Here is a 15,983-nt window from a genome sequence, read left to right on the forward strand (position 1 = left end):
GTAAAACTTGTTGGAGCCTGTTATATCTCTGTCTTTTTTTGGGATCAGAGATATTAAAGCTTCATTAAATGTTGGCGGCATGTGGCCTTTTTCAAAAGCCTCCTGATACACCTTCACCAAGACTGGAGCAAGAATGTCTATATACTTCTAGTATTCTAAACGAAATCCGTCGTATCCTGGTGATTTCCCAGTATTCATTAATGACACAGCATTCTTTATTTCTGCCAACATCATAGGTGACTCTAACTTCCTTGCTTGATAAAGGTTAAGCTTAGGCATATTAATGTTAGAGAAGAATGAATTTATTTGATCCTCATTGCCGGATACTGTTGATGTATATAGTTTCTTGTAATATTGTTGGAAAGTCTCATTTATATCTTTTGTCGAGGTTACTAATTTAGTTCCCTGTTTGATGGCTGAGATTATATTCGAGGAGTCCTTTTCTTTTACTTGTCTAGCTAGTATCTTCCCAGTTTTTTCGACCACCTTCATAAAAATTTGTTTTTAATCTGTATAAAGAATATTATACTTTTTTGTTAAATATTTCGTGCAGCTGAAACTTAAGATTACAAAGTTTCTGATATTGTGATTCTGAGAAGTGTTGCGCTAAACTATTTTCCTTTAATTTAATTTCACCTTCTAATTCTTTGATTCTGTTTAGGCTGTCTTTTTTCTTTTGAGCCGAGTGAGCAATTAGTTTCCCTCTTATATATGCTTTAGAGGCCTCCCAGACAGTTGCAATGTCCTTAGTACTGCCAATATTTAAGTCAAAGAAAGATTTCAAATCCTCTCCCAGCGATGACCTGAAGTCTTTGTCCTGTAGTAATGATGAATTCATTCTCCATCTAGTCCTCCTTCCAATGTCCAATTCTGTGTTTATACATAATTCCACCACTGCATGATCTTTGCAGTGGTGGAATTAGCAATAGTTCTTATACTGCAACTAACTACACTGTTTACTAACGGGCTTGCAATAAAAAAAAAAAATCAATTCTGGAGTGTGACTTATGACAGTGTGAAAAAAACGTGTACTCCCTCTTCCGTGGGTTAGTAAGCCTCCAGACATCCACAAGCGCCATGTCACCTTTTAACATATGAATTGCTTCCCTATCTTTGGTTATCAGTGGACCTTTAAACTGACTTTTGTCTAATATAGGGTCCATCACTTGGTTAAAGTCTCCTGCCAAGATAATTTGCCCGTCCATCTCCCCTAAAACCCTATTGACTTCATGAAAGAAGTGTGGGTCTCCCTTATTAGGTGCATAAATATTACATAGTATCACCTGCATACCTTCTATTAATGCCTGGACACATATCATTCGTCCCTCAGTATCTTTAACTTCTTTAAGCAACACAAAATGTATCCCCCTGTTAACCAAGATCATAACTCCGTTTCGTGAACTTGAGAGTGAGCTGTAAAAAACAAACCTCACCCAGCCTGTTTTGAATTTAGCTGCCTCCCCCTCATTCAAATGAGTTTCCTGTATGAAAACTACATCAGCCTTTTTAAATATGACAGTACCTTACGTCTTTTGACTGGATTTCCACTTCCATTAATATTCCATGACATGTACTTAATACATTTCTTAATCATCTTTGTCCAAATGGCCCTCCATACCTATGTCTACCTCACTGTTCCTGTTTGAATCACTGTTCATCTGTAGGGCTGTCTATGCCTTTTGTGTCATCATAGTTAAAAATCCTATACTCTATAAATATGAACACTAACATTTAACCTGGAAAAAGAACGTTTCCAGTACAAAATACGGAAAAGAAAAACCATAACCAAAGTCAAAAACCTAAATTCAAGCCAGAAAAAGTCTGACAGTCCCGTAGCTGACATATGCAGCCTAAAAATGAAAAAATAAAATAAAACCTTATCTGGTCCGTGGGTTACCGCTCCTCCCGCTTGAAATCCTCCATCCTTGGCAGCTGCCAGGCGGGTCCCTCTCCTCCGACACCCGTCTTCACAACATTTATGCAGCTCTTCCATACAAACGTTAAAAACCACATATTACCCCCTGTTTAGTCATCGCCTTGGTCGTTGTCGTTGATGAATTTTTCCACCGCTGTTGCAGTAGTGAAACTCACATTCTTCCCCCGCCACCCAAACCTCAGTGTGGCCGGGAAGGCCAGCGTGTACTTCACCTCGCGCTCTTGCAGTTTGTGCTTCACAGGGGTGAAGGTTTTCCTCTTCTCCGCCAACTCTTTTGTCATATCGGGGAATATAGACAGTCGACATCCTTCCCATACGAAGCCCCGTTTTTTCCTTAGCCGCCGATATCACCTTGTCTCTCGCTGACTGTCTCAGAAACCGTATCAGCACCGGTCGTGGGGGCCGGCAACGGTGCGAGCAACCGGTGTGCTCTCGGCATCAGCCCAGACCCCCAGCCCCTCCGTCAAAATTTTTTGGACACAGCTCAACAATGTCCCATTGGTCCCAAAAGTCTCTTTCAGGCCTATGAGTCTCACGTTGTTCCTTTTGATGTGATTTTCCAGGGCTTGAATGCGGTCCCACATTGCGTCCACTAGCTTGTTTCTCTTGTCACCATCTGCGTGTAGCCGCTCTCAGGTCTCCTCTAGGCGCTCAATGCGTGTGTCTACTTCTGCCAGACTCTGTTGCATAGACGTCACTGTCGCTTTCAACTCCGTTGTCGTTTCTGTAATAGTCCTTTAACAGTTCGGGTAGCCCTACTGTCTTTGAAATATTTCGATGTGGCCATTTCGCTTGAATCCGAATGTTTCAGTTCTCCAAAATGCGCCAGCCATTTACTCTTCGAGGCGAGGGTAGTTTTTAATATAACTTGAGCCTATACTTCGGTATTGACTCAAAAGTAGTGTCGGAGAGCAGAGGCTCCCTAATCAGCCGCCATCTTGTTCGCCGTACCCACGTGACTCCGTGAAGGGCACTTTTTCAAAGAATTCCTAGTTTCTGACTTCACAAGACTTCTTCGTTATGAAACTGTCCAAAATCGGTTTGTTCACATTGTGGTATAGTAACTTGTTAAAAAGCAATTACTGACTAACTGCCATACTCAGCTGACAAAGTTAAAGGGGCTAAACATAGTTTTTCAATGAAATCACTTAATAAACTTTTAACTGCCTTATTGTCAATGGGCTCTAACCTCACTTAGAAATGAAGCACACGTCTGTTTTCTCTGTTGCTTGGAACAGCCACTATTCTGCTATAAATGTGAAGGAACCGGGTCAGGATGTAGCCCTGTGCGCGCTCCCGAGCCTCTCTCCAACTACAGCGAAAACACCGCAGCTAACACCAAAAAAACCCACCAACTCCCAGCAAACTCCACATAAGGACACAAAACAACAATAAAGGTGTATGTGCTGATTTAGCCCGCAAGAAAGGATGACGGAAAAGCAAATGTGGAGCAATTTGTTTATAGGCAGGATGTGGTGTGCTGGGGAGGTGGCATCGGGACTTGTGGCAACAAACTGGGCAAGCTGGTGAAGAAGGACAGCTCAGTGGTGGGGATGGAACTGGACAGTGTGGAGGCAGTGACTGAGAGGAGGATGAGAGGGAAGCTGAAAACCATCTGGACTCATCCAGCCCCGAGCCTCAAAGCGCTTTGGAGGCTCATTTGTGCCATCAGCTATCAGGCTCCACAACGCCACAGCACCAAACTGACAGATTTGTGCCTGATTTTATCTGAGACATTTATCTGGTTGTAAATAATTATTATTGTATAGTGTTATTGTATAGTGTAAATAGTGTGTTAATACATCTACAATACTGCATCTGTTCTTTTATATTCCTTGTGCTGCTATATTGTGTTAAATTTCCCCTACGGGGGATTAATAATGTAATATCTTATCTTTGGAGCAGTACTTTAGCACGGATCCACCTCTGTTTGCTTCGTAACGTTCAATTTAGATTTACATTTTACATGTCATTTTACCGACACTAAGGTACACAGCTTCTCCACCGTCTCAGTTACTGTAACTTATATGGTTTTCAGATTGTGCTCACTCATGAGTTCAAGTGAGCCGTAACCCGTATGAGCACACACCTGGTTACAATCTTAAAACGCACTGCTAGTGGCCGCTGAAAACTACATATCCCTTTAAGCAGAGCCATAAATTTTTATTCAAAATTTCATTTGAATGTGGAAAATGAATAACTATTTGCTCTGTTCACATTTAAAACTCACAGTGTATAAGCAGACCGGGTCCTACCTTGTACTCCAATAAGAAGCATTCGTAAAATGCCATTCTGATCAGGCTATTGTTGTTCAACGCGTAAGCAATATGGTGGAAAATATCAAGTTATGCTGAAACTGATAATCATGACACCAAACCATCTGAGAGCCATCTGAGTAATGTGTGGAAGCATTCTGGATTCAACATATGGAGAAATTGGGGATAACTGTGAGACAGTTTGCAGATTGTAAAATGCAACTGCCTGCAGCAATATTACCACAACAACAAAATATAAGGGGTCACAAATAAAAGTAACATGAATTTAAACCAATTCCAAGTTATTTCTCATTAGTTTGAGCTTGAAAAAGTGGCAGCCTCACTGATGGTGTACGGTTTTTGTAATCACAAATGGCAAACATCTTTCTTTATACACAGGATCCAGTGTTTCCCACAGGTTTACATGCTGCAATTAGCTTTGAGAGTTTGGCAGCAAAACAGATCTCAATTTGCAGTATGGGCTAGGAAGACCACATGAATGAAATATCCTGGCAGAACAATATAATAATAAAAATAACAAGAAAAACCATTAGTGTGGGCAGCCAAATAAACTCTAAGTATAGTAACACTGCAAATCACAAAGTAGTAAGTTAGGCATCTGCTACAGATTCTGTAAAACTCGGTCTCTACTGTACTGCCAACAAGTTCAGTTGACTTCTGAGACAGAGATAACTGAATCTATGAAAGCATACTGTGAAAATGAAATAAAACTTTGTAGTACTGAAAATATTTTAAAAAAGATTTAACATTTAACTCTGTCATGTATTGTGGTGTGTATTGTTTTTCCCCTTTTTACCAGTGTATTTAATATAGGCTAGTACTGTACATGAATACCAGTGTCTGAGGGAGAATGGAACTTTGATTTTGGTTTTATGTATAGGTCTACATTAATTACACAGTGTAACAATTTTCTAATGTTATTCCCTAATTGCTTATGCCTCAAAAGTATAGAAAATGGCTATTATTCCCCGCAAACTTTGTTTTTGTAACAAGGACAGTGATATTTTGAAATAACCCTATTTCCAATGAGAGAACAGGCAAATATGTGCCTTTCCATTCACATAAAGTCACATAAATTTAAAGGGAGTATTTAAAGGGGCTATATGTAAGTTTTTGATTAGGCTCCACGTAAGGATCCAAAACAACAAAAGTTTTATGTACTGAAGCCGCTCAGACCAAACAGGTTTAGATGATGTCGAGTAAGAACAAAGTGAGCTGGAGAAACACAAAGAAAGTCACATTAGCTCACTGGCTGTCGCCGATCTGCAGAGACTTGCATCGCTTAAGGATTGTGTATTCAAAAGAGCCTTAGTGAACCCCTCTCGCCGTAAAGGTGACACTGGAGACACTTAACAGCACAGCAAAGGGGCGGTCCTACCCCTCTCTCTCCACAGGTCACCTCTGGACATCAAAAGTACCACCAGTCCGGCCTCAACCTGACTCCTTTTCCCATAGAACGGCTGAGCCATAAAACACCAGTCCCTTCTCTCTTTAGCCGATGTGCAAATGTGATAAGCCAGGAATGCGAAAGGGGGAACATTAACAACCCCTGTTTTTCTTCAACAAATCAATCAATATAAACTGTTTGTTCTGTGTAAATAATAATCCTTGCTAAGTTAGTAGTGGCATTTGCCTCTTAGTTTAGTAGTAATGACCCTGTTGTTATCCTTTAGTGATGTTTGAAAACTAGAGAACCATAAGAAAGTGATCTTGAAGAGTTCCCTAATTTCCTCATTTTGTTTTGTTTTAATTAAATTTTAATTAACTCCCTGTTATTCCCTAGTAATCACTGTCTGTTTAATATTAACTAATGCTTTAGTTAAACGTTCCATAAACAATTTCCTACTAAAACATTCATCCACACGCTCATGTGTATAACCAGCTTCCCAGTTCCTAGTTAAAGTGGTAAATCTCAAAGTTGAATGTCTGCTGTTTTCTCGTACGACCCGAGCTCCACTAAGGGACAGAAAAGGTATAACACACAAGCGTGTAAAACTCGGCTTACACCGACAATGAGCGCCAAATATCTATCACCATGTAATGGTATAAACGAATTCTTTGCTGCCATGCTTACATCTAAATTGTCTCTTGAGTTTAAACATGTAACCATCAAGTTTACACTAAAAACATGTAGTTAAGCTTTGTTACACCTTTTATTAAGTATATAACAATTAAGAAACCCTTAACCCTCTAGTGTTTAGTCTTGTTTTGCTTGTCTTTATATGAATGTTTAGAACTAAGTATTTTTCAAATGTTGATATTGTGGAGAGAGAGATTAAATGAAAATACGCGCAACATATATTTTCTTTATCCCACTAAAAAGTTAACACTTTTGAGGTAACTCCCCCAGAGAAACCCACTCCCCAAATTGACGTCACCACGTCCTAAAGAAGGGAAGTAGATAAAAGGCCTTGTTGTCTTTTGTCTCCCTCTTCTTAAAAAACTCTCTTGAAACTAAACTCTCGTGTATCCTCTCGTAATTACGTTTTGGTTAACTTCCTTTACTTTTGAAATTCCGATCTTTTTTTTTTGTTCTTGTTTGTTCAGACAAGCTGAGAATGCTACTGCCCTTGAATCTCCAATTTTCTTAGCGGGAGATTTGATTTTGATTTTTGTTTGGAGCTGCCCGGGATTAAACTTTCCCCAGACTTGTTTAAACTCAGCAACATTAAATAGCCTATATTCCCGGGGCCTCGCAAACCTACGGCGAATTTATGAGTCTTATTTGATTTTTGTTGTTTTTTTTCAGCAACTTTGGACCCAGAAACTCAGAAGCCCGTTCACTTCTCGCCTTCAGTTGAACGAAGACACGGCTCCAACGACAGAGTCTGGAGTGTGTTCCGCCGAGCTAGAGCGACACCAAACGACCTCAGAGTGCAAAGCCAGGGCTGACCGCCCGCTGATGCAAGCGTTTTCCTGCAAAGGCCCCCGGAACGAATCCACCGGTTTGAACTCAACTCGAGACGCCACTGGGGTGTCTGGCCAGGACAACATCCACGAGCCAACCGGCAGTGAGCCTTTGCTACGGGGAATTACGACAAAAGTAAGGCAAAACAAACTACACTCTGTGACTCGTTGGTGTTCTTTAGGTGGCCCTCATCTATAGTTAACCTCTAGGCTATTCAAACTAAATTTGCAACGTAATTTCCGACCATTTGTTCCCCCATCCTCGTAGAATCCTCTCCCTCTACAATATAAACTGAAATTCCATCGAGCCTAACATTCTGTTCATTACCTTCTGGTTTGTTTCATGTTGACTGTTGTCCCTGTAATATTCCCACATTTACTCCCTCTGTTGTACTCCCTTTAGTTAGTCAATAAATTTCAACTTGATCACAGTGATTTGTGTGTGTGCATTGTTAAGAATCTGGGGTCCCTGTTCAGAGAATTTACCCTCAGATTTGAGAGTGACTAAAGTTTACGATTTCAGAATAACTGAACCATTAATAACTAATGAATTACCAGAAATTCGTGTAATTATCAAGCTATTGTAGCAGACCTAAAAATTTTAGTTATGCATTTTAATAAATTTATGAGAATTGATACCCAATTATGAATTAATATTCATAAAATCAAAATTTCCTCGTTAAGGGCACCACCGGAGTTGTTATAATCCTAGAGTCTCCGGACCTCTAGGTAGTTTTGAATAATTATACAATTATTACTAGTGATCAGTTAGTTAATAATCGCTCAATTATCTTAAATCAGTCAGTCAGTCTCATATGTAAAGGGAACTAGAAATAGGCAAGAGTGGAAGAGAGCCAACAGCGAAGAGAAAAGCGAAGAGAGGTTGCGTGTTTGGCGTGGTTCGCCAGGGGGCGTCTCAGGTTTCCCAAGGGACTGCCTTTCTAAACTTAATGTCTAAAAGAAATCTATTTGCACGTATTATAATCAAATATTTTCCACAATCGAACCTCAATGGTTGAACGGTTGTACTGTTCTATGTTAAGCATTTGGTAACAGGAAACAATTGTCACATTATTGGTCAGGATATTTATACATTTAACAGCATTTCCAACGAGGGCATGTAATACTTATTTCGTCCACTTGGGGGAGCTCAGGTTACATGAGGAAAGCTTGGATTAAATCAAAGATCGTCTCTCCTTAGGAACTGGGAATATTGTTGATTCATCCTTAAATTCAAGCTGGCGATTAAGAGTATAGTAAACATTTCTTTGTCATCATTTCTAAAGGGATTTTGTGGGAAAGTATTATGACCAACCATTGATTACATTAGATGAAGGAGTGTCTTGCTGAAAATAAGCACAAGTAAGTTCTTTTCAGCACTAATATCAACAACAGATAGCAACAACAGTTAACATAACTACTCAAATAGAGGCAAACGTAATCAGGTAACTAAAGATTTAATTAAATTGAATTAAATGCTTTGAGTCTTTGGAGACTGCAGTCCTTTTTACATTGAAAGTTCAGTGTCTGGGCCATGTCACACTTGGGTGAGACAGGGGTTTTCCTTTTTGATGTGGTAATAAAACAAAGAATAAGGTCAGTTGCCACGGAAACGTGTGTGGAGGGCCAGTTTTGATAGGCTGTTCAGAGAGATGCCAATGGCTGGTTCGTGTCCCTTTGTCAGTTTAACAGTCAGGCCCCGCGTTATCAGCTTCGGAATCAAAAAGGTGCCAGTTTTATGGCCGGGATAGCACTTAGAGAAAGCAACTTTGACCCCTCCCCATCTTCTCTGGGGAGGAGAAAGGAATTTAGAGTAGCTCCAAATTTATTCAATGTAAAATGCACAAATCCACACCGTTGTTCACTACACTATATTCAAGGACCTAAAGCCTTGGGCAGACAAGCAAATCTTTAGGTGGTGCCCTGGTTTCGAGGTATGAATTAATATTCCCTAAAATATTAATTTTCATAATTTTATTAAAAATTATACGTAGCGTTAGACCTGCTACAGGAACGATTTGTTTACTATCCCATAGTGATGCAGCCACGAGCAGCCAGCTAACGCTACATTAGCTCGGACCTGCCACTGTTTGCTTCGTAACGTTTAATTTAGATTTATTGCCTTTTACCAATACTCAGGTACACAGCTTCTCCACCTATACATACAACCCAGAGTTTATATACAACCCAGAGGAAGAGCCATCCACTGACATTACAGTAAATTTACTTGCTGCGGTCTAACTGTTATAAAGTGTGACACAATCTTGTTATAATATTCAGTCCAGCTCACTAACCGTTTCGTTATCATCCAATACATGTAGCGTTGCTGACATTGCTGAGCCTCCGGAGACAGATTCACAGATAGTAAAGATAGTTCCTGAAAGCAGCAGGCGAGCTAATGCTGGCTAAATGCAGTAAATGCAACGTTATCATGTAACGAGCATGGATTAGTTCAACCTGCAGCCGATAAAACTATTACTGTAACGTTGCAGTGGGAGTTTACCCGAGTTTCCAGCATGTTGTGTGAAGCAGTCTCCCTGCCTGTCTATAGTCGCTGTCACTCTGCCTTTTTTCCAGGAGGATTGGGCCGATATGCGTTACGGAGCATGTCTGTGTGGAAAGCCACAGCCTGCATGCTGGTGTTGCTGCGTTTACAGTGGTATTTCTGTATGAAAGTGGAGTTCAAGCGAGCACGCGTACGAGCACACGCCTGGTTGCAATCTTAGAACCGCACCGCTAGTGGCCGCTGGAAACTCCATAATGCCCCTTTAAGTTACTTGAAGGCTGCCTACTCTTTATATTTATATACAGTAGGGATGGGGATCGTTAATTTTTATTGATGCCCTTATTGAGACTGCTTAACGATCCGATTCTTTATCGATACTACTATCAATACTTTACTATTATTTAGTGATGGTTATTTGGTAAGACCGGACCCAACATGCAGGCATGAGTTAGGCCTGCACGTTATGAGGGAAATATTCCATGTGCGATAACGTTGTACATTGAGATGACATATCACTTGCGATAAATAAACATATATTCTATTTAGCTTGTTTCTAACATTTGGCTAATGCCAAGCTAGCGTTAGCTGTGCTTGTATAAAACATACAGGATGAGATACTGAGGACAGAGATGAATAAATGAACAATTTCTACATGTTTAACGTTTCCTTACAGACAGCTGTATTGAGAAAGTATTGTCTTTTTACTTGCGAAGGTTTTATTGCGCGTACTTACAGTAAAGAGCGTAGCTGTTATCACCTAACGTTACAGTAGTTTGGAGCTAAATTAACCCTCACTGTGTGTGTGGGGGGGGGAGGCGACAGAGAGCAGGCAGAGACTGCAGCCTGATGATTTTCTTATCCATTGCGTTTCAAATTAAATCAGATTTGACACTCAAGACTTAACGTTACATCATAGGACCCGCAAGTCTCAACAGCAGTATCAATAAGTTTATTGATTTTTGGGTTTTGAGAAATTTTGGAACCGGGTCCTTTTGGAACCAGGTCTCGATCCCCATCCCTAATATACAGTATAACATATATCTATTATAGAGCTCTGACAAATTGTTTCATAAGGTCTGATTTGATGTGCAGTGGTGGCACCTCTCAGGGATCCACCAGTGGCTCCCACTTGACGTTGTTCCTCCTGACAGAGAACTCGGTCCGCTGTGGCCAGTCCAGCCTATGGTAGTGCACCTTGGTATCCCAAAGGGAAAGATAGCAGGGGAAACTTGGTTTGGAGACCTATCAGGAATGCCACCATTTTGAACTCTCCTATGATCTCTAAGCTGTACTCATCATATTTCAAGGCGTCCAGTACCAGGGAAAGAGACGGACCGTACTTGTTACCTTTATGGAGCAGCTCCGCTTTGAGACTGGTGAACCATTGGAAGGTGCTGATGCCACCACTGCACATCAAATTGAGCCTTATGAAACAATTTGTCAGAGCTCTAAATAAGGAGTCAGCAGCATTCAAGTACCTTCAAGACTTTCCACCTAAGTTGTCTGAGGCAAAGCTCAAAGACGGTCTATAAATAATAAAATATGTTACTTTGGATTTATAGGTTGTTGTTTTGTTGTTTATGTGAATGAAAAGACACAATTTTGCCTGTTTTCTCGTTGGAAATAGGTACATTTCAAAATAACACAGTCCTGGTCACTAAAGCAAAGTTTGTGTGAGACTTTTTTAGGTCTCAGAGAATTCACTGATCAGACCCCTGACAAGAGAGAGCCCAGTTCAGTGCTTGGAGTGCTACTGTCAACATAAAGTAACTTACTAACAAATTACTGTGAGTTCTAGTTTTCATTACCACTGCTGTGCAATAATCTGTCCACAGCAGGTCATATTTTGTTAAGATGTAGTGATTTGACTACTAGCTTTTTATTATTCAGTAGATACTGGGAGGCTGAGTTTTAAACTTATTTGCCCTGGTTTAACTGGCACCTTAAAAAGAGAGAGAACACTGATATGGGGGCCAACTTACTCCTGTTAACAGTTCCAACCTGGTTTATACACTAGTTCAGTAGGCCTATGAAGAGCAAAACAGGGCTGTGTGATATTATATAGCTCATACAATGTAGCCCAATGAGGATGCAGTCTAGAACACACTTCATAAAGGAGACACACTTGTAAAGTTCTTTGTCTCTCTTCCTCCTGTGCTGATGCTGTTTTACAAGAGGCCTATATGCAATGTTAAAGGTTTCTTTGTGTTTTCCTGTTGTGGAAAATGTCTACATTATTGTTAACAATTATTATATAAGACATTCAAATGAATACAAAAACTATTATTGTTGTGCTGTATTTAGTATGACGTCATACAGTGAGTTTTTTCAGCACCCCCAACTCTGAATGCCTTCCAGCGTGCCTGAAGCAGGTTATGTGCACATGTACCTAGAAACTAGTGTGGTGTAAAGACTGCACTTATCAAACTGCGGATGCAGTCGTAGCGTGATCCTCTGCATCTGCCATTAAAGTTGTGTGTTTTCATTGTTTAGCCGTCGTGATTGTGTACAGCTATCTGCTAGCTTATCACATGTTAACATTTAAAATGAACTGATCAGTAAAGAATTACTTTCAAACACCGCCTCATCGCTGTTTGGTGAACCAGAACAGAGCCAGCCACACACGTGTATACCTCTAGTACTTCAAAATTTGACACTGTTTTGAAATTTGTTTTCCGGAAAACCACTGCAATATGAACGTAACAAAAAATACCATTTGCTTGATGGATTGTTTGTGCTGACTTACCAAGAAGAGCTTTAAAGAGGTTGCTTTTGAAAATCCCCATTACTCTCTGAATGGCAGTTTTGAGCTGCTGCTCCTCTGGCTTCTTCAGTTTAGTGCAGTACTCCTCCAAAAGCCCCAAGGCTCGAGCTGTGTCTGCAGAGGGGGCAAATGAGTCAGGTTGTTGTTGTGTCCTTGGTTTGTTATCTTAATATAGTAATAAAAAATAAAAATAATATTGGTAATATAATATAATAATAATAATGTAATGTACCTACATATGTGTCTGTGTGTATACGTAATGCAATAGATATACACACAGATAAAATAGCCCTAACACTATAGATTCAAGTCTTTAAATACAGAGATGACTAAAGATTAGGTGACTTTACCCTCCTCTACAGCTGTACTATCAGCACACTGCAGAAATATGGCCACAACTATGTGGACACCCCAGCATTCCAGCGAGATATATATATCTATATATAGATATATAGATATATATTCCAGTTATAGTTGGTTATGTCATTCCAAAACCATGGACATTAAAAGGTAACTTCTGCATCTTTCAACCTGGACCTCATTTTACAACAATTTTGATATTGGTCCAGTATTGAGCAAGTGTGCTGCAGTAAAGTGTGCTCCAGAAACAGTCACTATAAGCCACCAGACTCTATTGATTAAAAACAGTAATTTTCAGTTCAGTTCATGTTTCATTTAAACATTGTTGCTAAAGCAGTTTCAAAATCAAAAGTTTACATTTGAATATGACATAAGATTAATCCAATCTTACCTCGCAGAATACAAGAGTTGGTGGGCTACCGCTGCCTCGGTCAGTTTGTTTGTCGAGGCAGCGGTAGCCCACCAACTCCTTCGTTCTGGAAGTGTGAAAGCTTTGATGAGAGCAATATAGCGACCATTTCTGGTTAAACAAAAAGGGTCACACGTACTTTGACAAGGCACATTTGCCCACCAGCATTATGTTGCAGTCCTGTATCACAGCTGCCAACTGCAGTGCACTCGCACAATACTGGACCAATTTCAAAAAGTTTTGTCCCCATTAGTCATGAAAACATAGGAAAATAGGGTCCATGTTAAAAAAAAGCATAAGGTACCCTTTAATGTGCTAATTACCCAGCCTCCATTCTTCTGGTTTTAGTCTTACCACCAGATTTTGGAACCTGGCTGCAGGGATTTGCTTACATTCAGATACAAGAGCATTAGTGAGGTCTAACGCTAATGTTGGGTTATAATGTCTGGCTTGCAATTGGTGTTCCAGCTTATTCTAAAGATGTTGAATGAGTTCTGGGTTCTGTGCAGGCCAGTCAAGTTCTTCCACAACACACTAGGTAACCGTTTCTTTATGGAGCTGACTTCACACACGGGGCATGTTGAAATAGGAAAAATAGACTAAAGAGAGGCCATAGACTATGTCTATTATGTAGATTCTGAGCCTAATGGAAACCAAAAGGTTGGACAAGCTTGAATTTCGACTATGAAGTGCTGACAAATGCAATGTTGGTGATGTGACAGCATCTACATCATTCACATTTAGTATTTACAGGGTCTGATACTGGAGGAGCAAAAACTACTCACCTTTTTTTCTGACAGGCATGGCTGACTCAGTTTAAACTTGACTCTTGCTAGGGCTTCCCGTTCAGTCTTCTGTGCATGGTTAAAAAGTTCTTTCTCAGACGGACTACAGAAAACAGGAAGGGTTTTGATAAACTTCACTCTACTCCAAGAGCTCTGACAAGAGAACTTAAACCAGTGGCTCTCAAAGTGGAGTCCAGGAACCACCAGGCCCTGAGGGTTATCCTGGGGGGGGGGTCCAACAAAATGAGGAAACAACTAATTCCACTGACTAGATTTAAAAATATTTCATCACTGATCCTGGTCACAGGTGTCTCTGTCCCAGATGACAGTATCAACAGTAATCCACAAGAAGCTCAGATAAGGTCTCCTGTAGTAATGCCTCATCAACTTTTATCTACTGTGTACAGTAACTCAAGATGAGAACACTTGGGAGCCCCTGGTTTCTGCACCAGAGGTTGTGTATTACTTCTGTCTGGGTCCACTTCAAAAACAAATCCTTTAGCTGAAGAGCTGGCAGACCAAGAAATACTGACCAGAAAGACATGCCCTGTCATGTCTGATTCAGTGCTGACAGACAGCCTCTCACAGACAGACGGGTCATAATACACTACTGGAGACAGACGGGTGGACACCAAGCCCTTAAGTCGTCACAGCGGATGAATGGTGTGTAGAAACGCTGGCTCAATGTCTCACGGTGAGCAGGAGCTGTCAGGTGTTAGGGCAGCCAGCACTGTGCTCCGTCCACACAGCTGGGGAGTTGTGACATTCCTAGGTCGGCCCTCGGTCAGAACAGCTGGTCCACATCATTTTCTCCGCCTCACAGTCCACACTTGAAGTTTATTTTACCTGCCTACAAGCCAAAATGCAGGATAAAGGGTGCGCCACACTTCAAAGAAAAAAAGAAGAAACGTGCGGTGTCAAGTCCCTGCGTTTCTTTAGGAAATGTCAGCTAACACATAACAGTCACTTCAGAGTTTTTCTCTGGATGTTCTGGCTTATGGAGAGACGTGTCTGTAAGTTACTTCCCGTGAGGCAGGTAACGTCAATGAGCAAAATTAAAAAAAAAAACCTCTGACGCTGACTGTTCCAGTTGCTTCTATAAACATGCGTGTTGTACATTAGTTAGCTAGCATTCATGCGAAATCACCAGCCAGTGGCGGTGCCAAATGAAATGTTGCTTTCTCAGTGCGACGCCTGGCTGTAGGAAAATACCTGCCTGTCAACTGTGAGAGAAAACGCATGGCTCTCAAATGACTCCATGTATTTTCATATTCCGTAAAATGGTGACTATGCATTCGCCGGGAATTTCTCCTGATAAAAATCAGCACTGTCCTCGACCTGCCAAATCTCTTTATTCTATAACCAAGTACTGTACAGTAGCGTTTCCCATATGAGCTGACAGCATCACCAACAGTTTTGAGTGCCAGGAATAAGCTAGCCACAACGACAAACGGAACTTCCCTTTATAGCTTTCAAAATAATAGTTTCGTTAACGATACATTTCAAACAGAATGGTAGCTCAAGTGAATATTTTTATATTTCTAATGTTTTGTAATATATAATAAAAAGATAACATGAGTACACTTTTTAAAGTGATTGAATTGTCAGTCAATGCAATAAAAATTAGATTTTTTAACAAAATGACCATCAACATAGAAACAATATTTTTATTTGCAAAGTGTAAAACATTTTTTCTCTCCTGTTTGTGGAGAAGAAGCACTCCCGAGTTCCCCGGATTGGCATGTTTTCGTCTAATTAAAAACCTGAGACTTAGAGATTAATTATAAAATAACAGGTAAAGTGTCACGCTCCATACTTTTATTTTGGAGGCAAACTCGCTTGACTTCAGGGCTAAATGCGGTGAACTTGTCGCAGCTTTACCTTAGCAACGCAGAGGCTGGTCGCTGGTTGGCGGTTCCCGTTTTGATTGACAAGATTTGACAACTAATCGTGTAGTGGGTTTTCTTGTCGCATCATGGTGGATCAACCAATGACATAACTTTAGACCTGTGCGAAGGTGAGAGTTAAAATATTGCTGCA

The 15,983-nt window shown here is 40.5% G+C and overlaps 1 protein-coding gene across 5 annotated transcripts in view; it reads right to left on the minus strand.

Moving 5' to 3' along the window:
* The window catches only part of dlg2 (discs, large homolog 2 (Drosophila)), a 268,496-nt gene extending 253,160 nt beyond the window's left edge, over positions 1 to 15,336 (minus strand). For 4 of the 5 annotated variants that reach the window (XM_038708585.1, XM_038708584.1, XM_038708583.1 and 1 more), the window contains exons 1-2: positions 13,944 to 15,336; positions 12,372 to 12,503 (exon numbers count right to left, since the gene is read on the minus strand). In XM_038708585.1, the coding sequence (XP_038564513.1) occupies positions 12,372 to 12,503; positions 13,944 to 13,962 (151 nt within the window). In that variant the 5' untranslated portion in view covers positions 13,963 to 15,336. The remainder of the gene's footprint in view (positions 1 to 12,371; positions 12,504 to 13,943) is intronic. The other variant, XM_038708586.1, reaches the window with a different exon arrangement.
* Positions 15,337 to 15,983: the final 647 nt, after the last annotated feature.

Source organism: Micropterus salmoides, unplaced genomic scaffold (genome assembly GCF_014851395.1).
Source record: "Micropterus salmoides isolate LMB-PRFRI ecotype aquatic unplaced genomic scaffold, ASM1485139v1 Ms_hic_scaffold_9, whole genome shotgun sequence".
Lineage (NCBI taxonomy): Eukaryota > Metazoa > Chordata > Actinopteri > Centrarchiformes > Centrarchidae > Micropterus > Micropterus salmoides.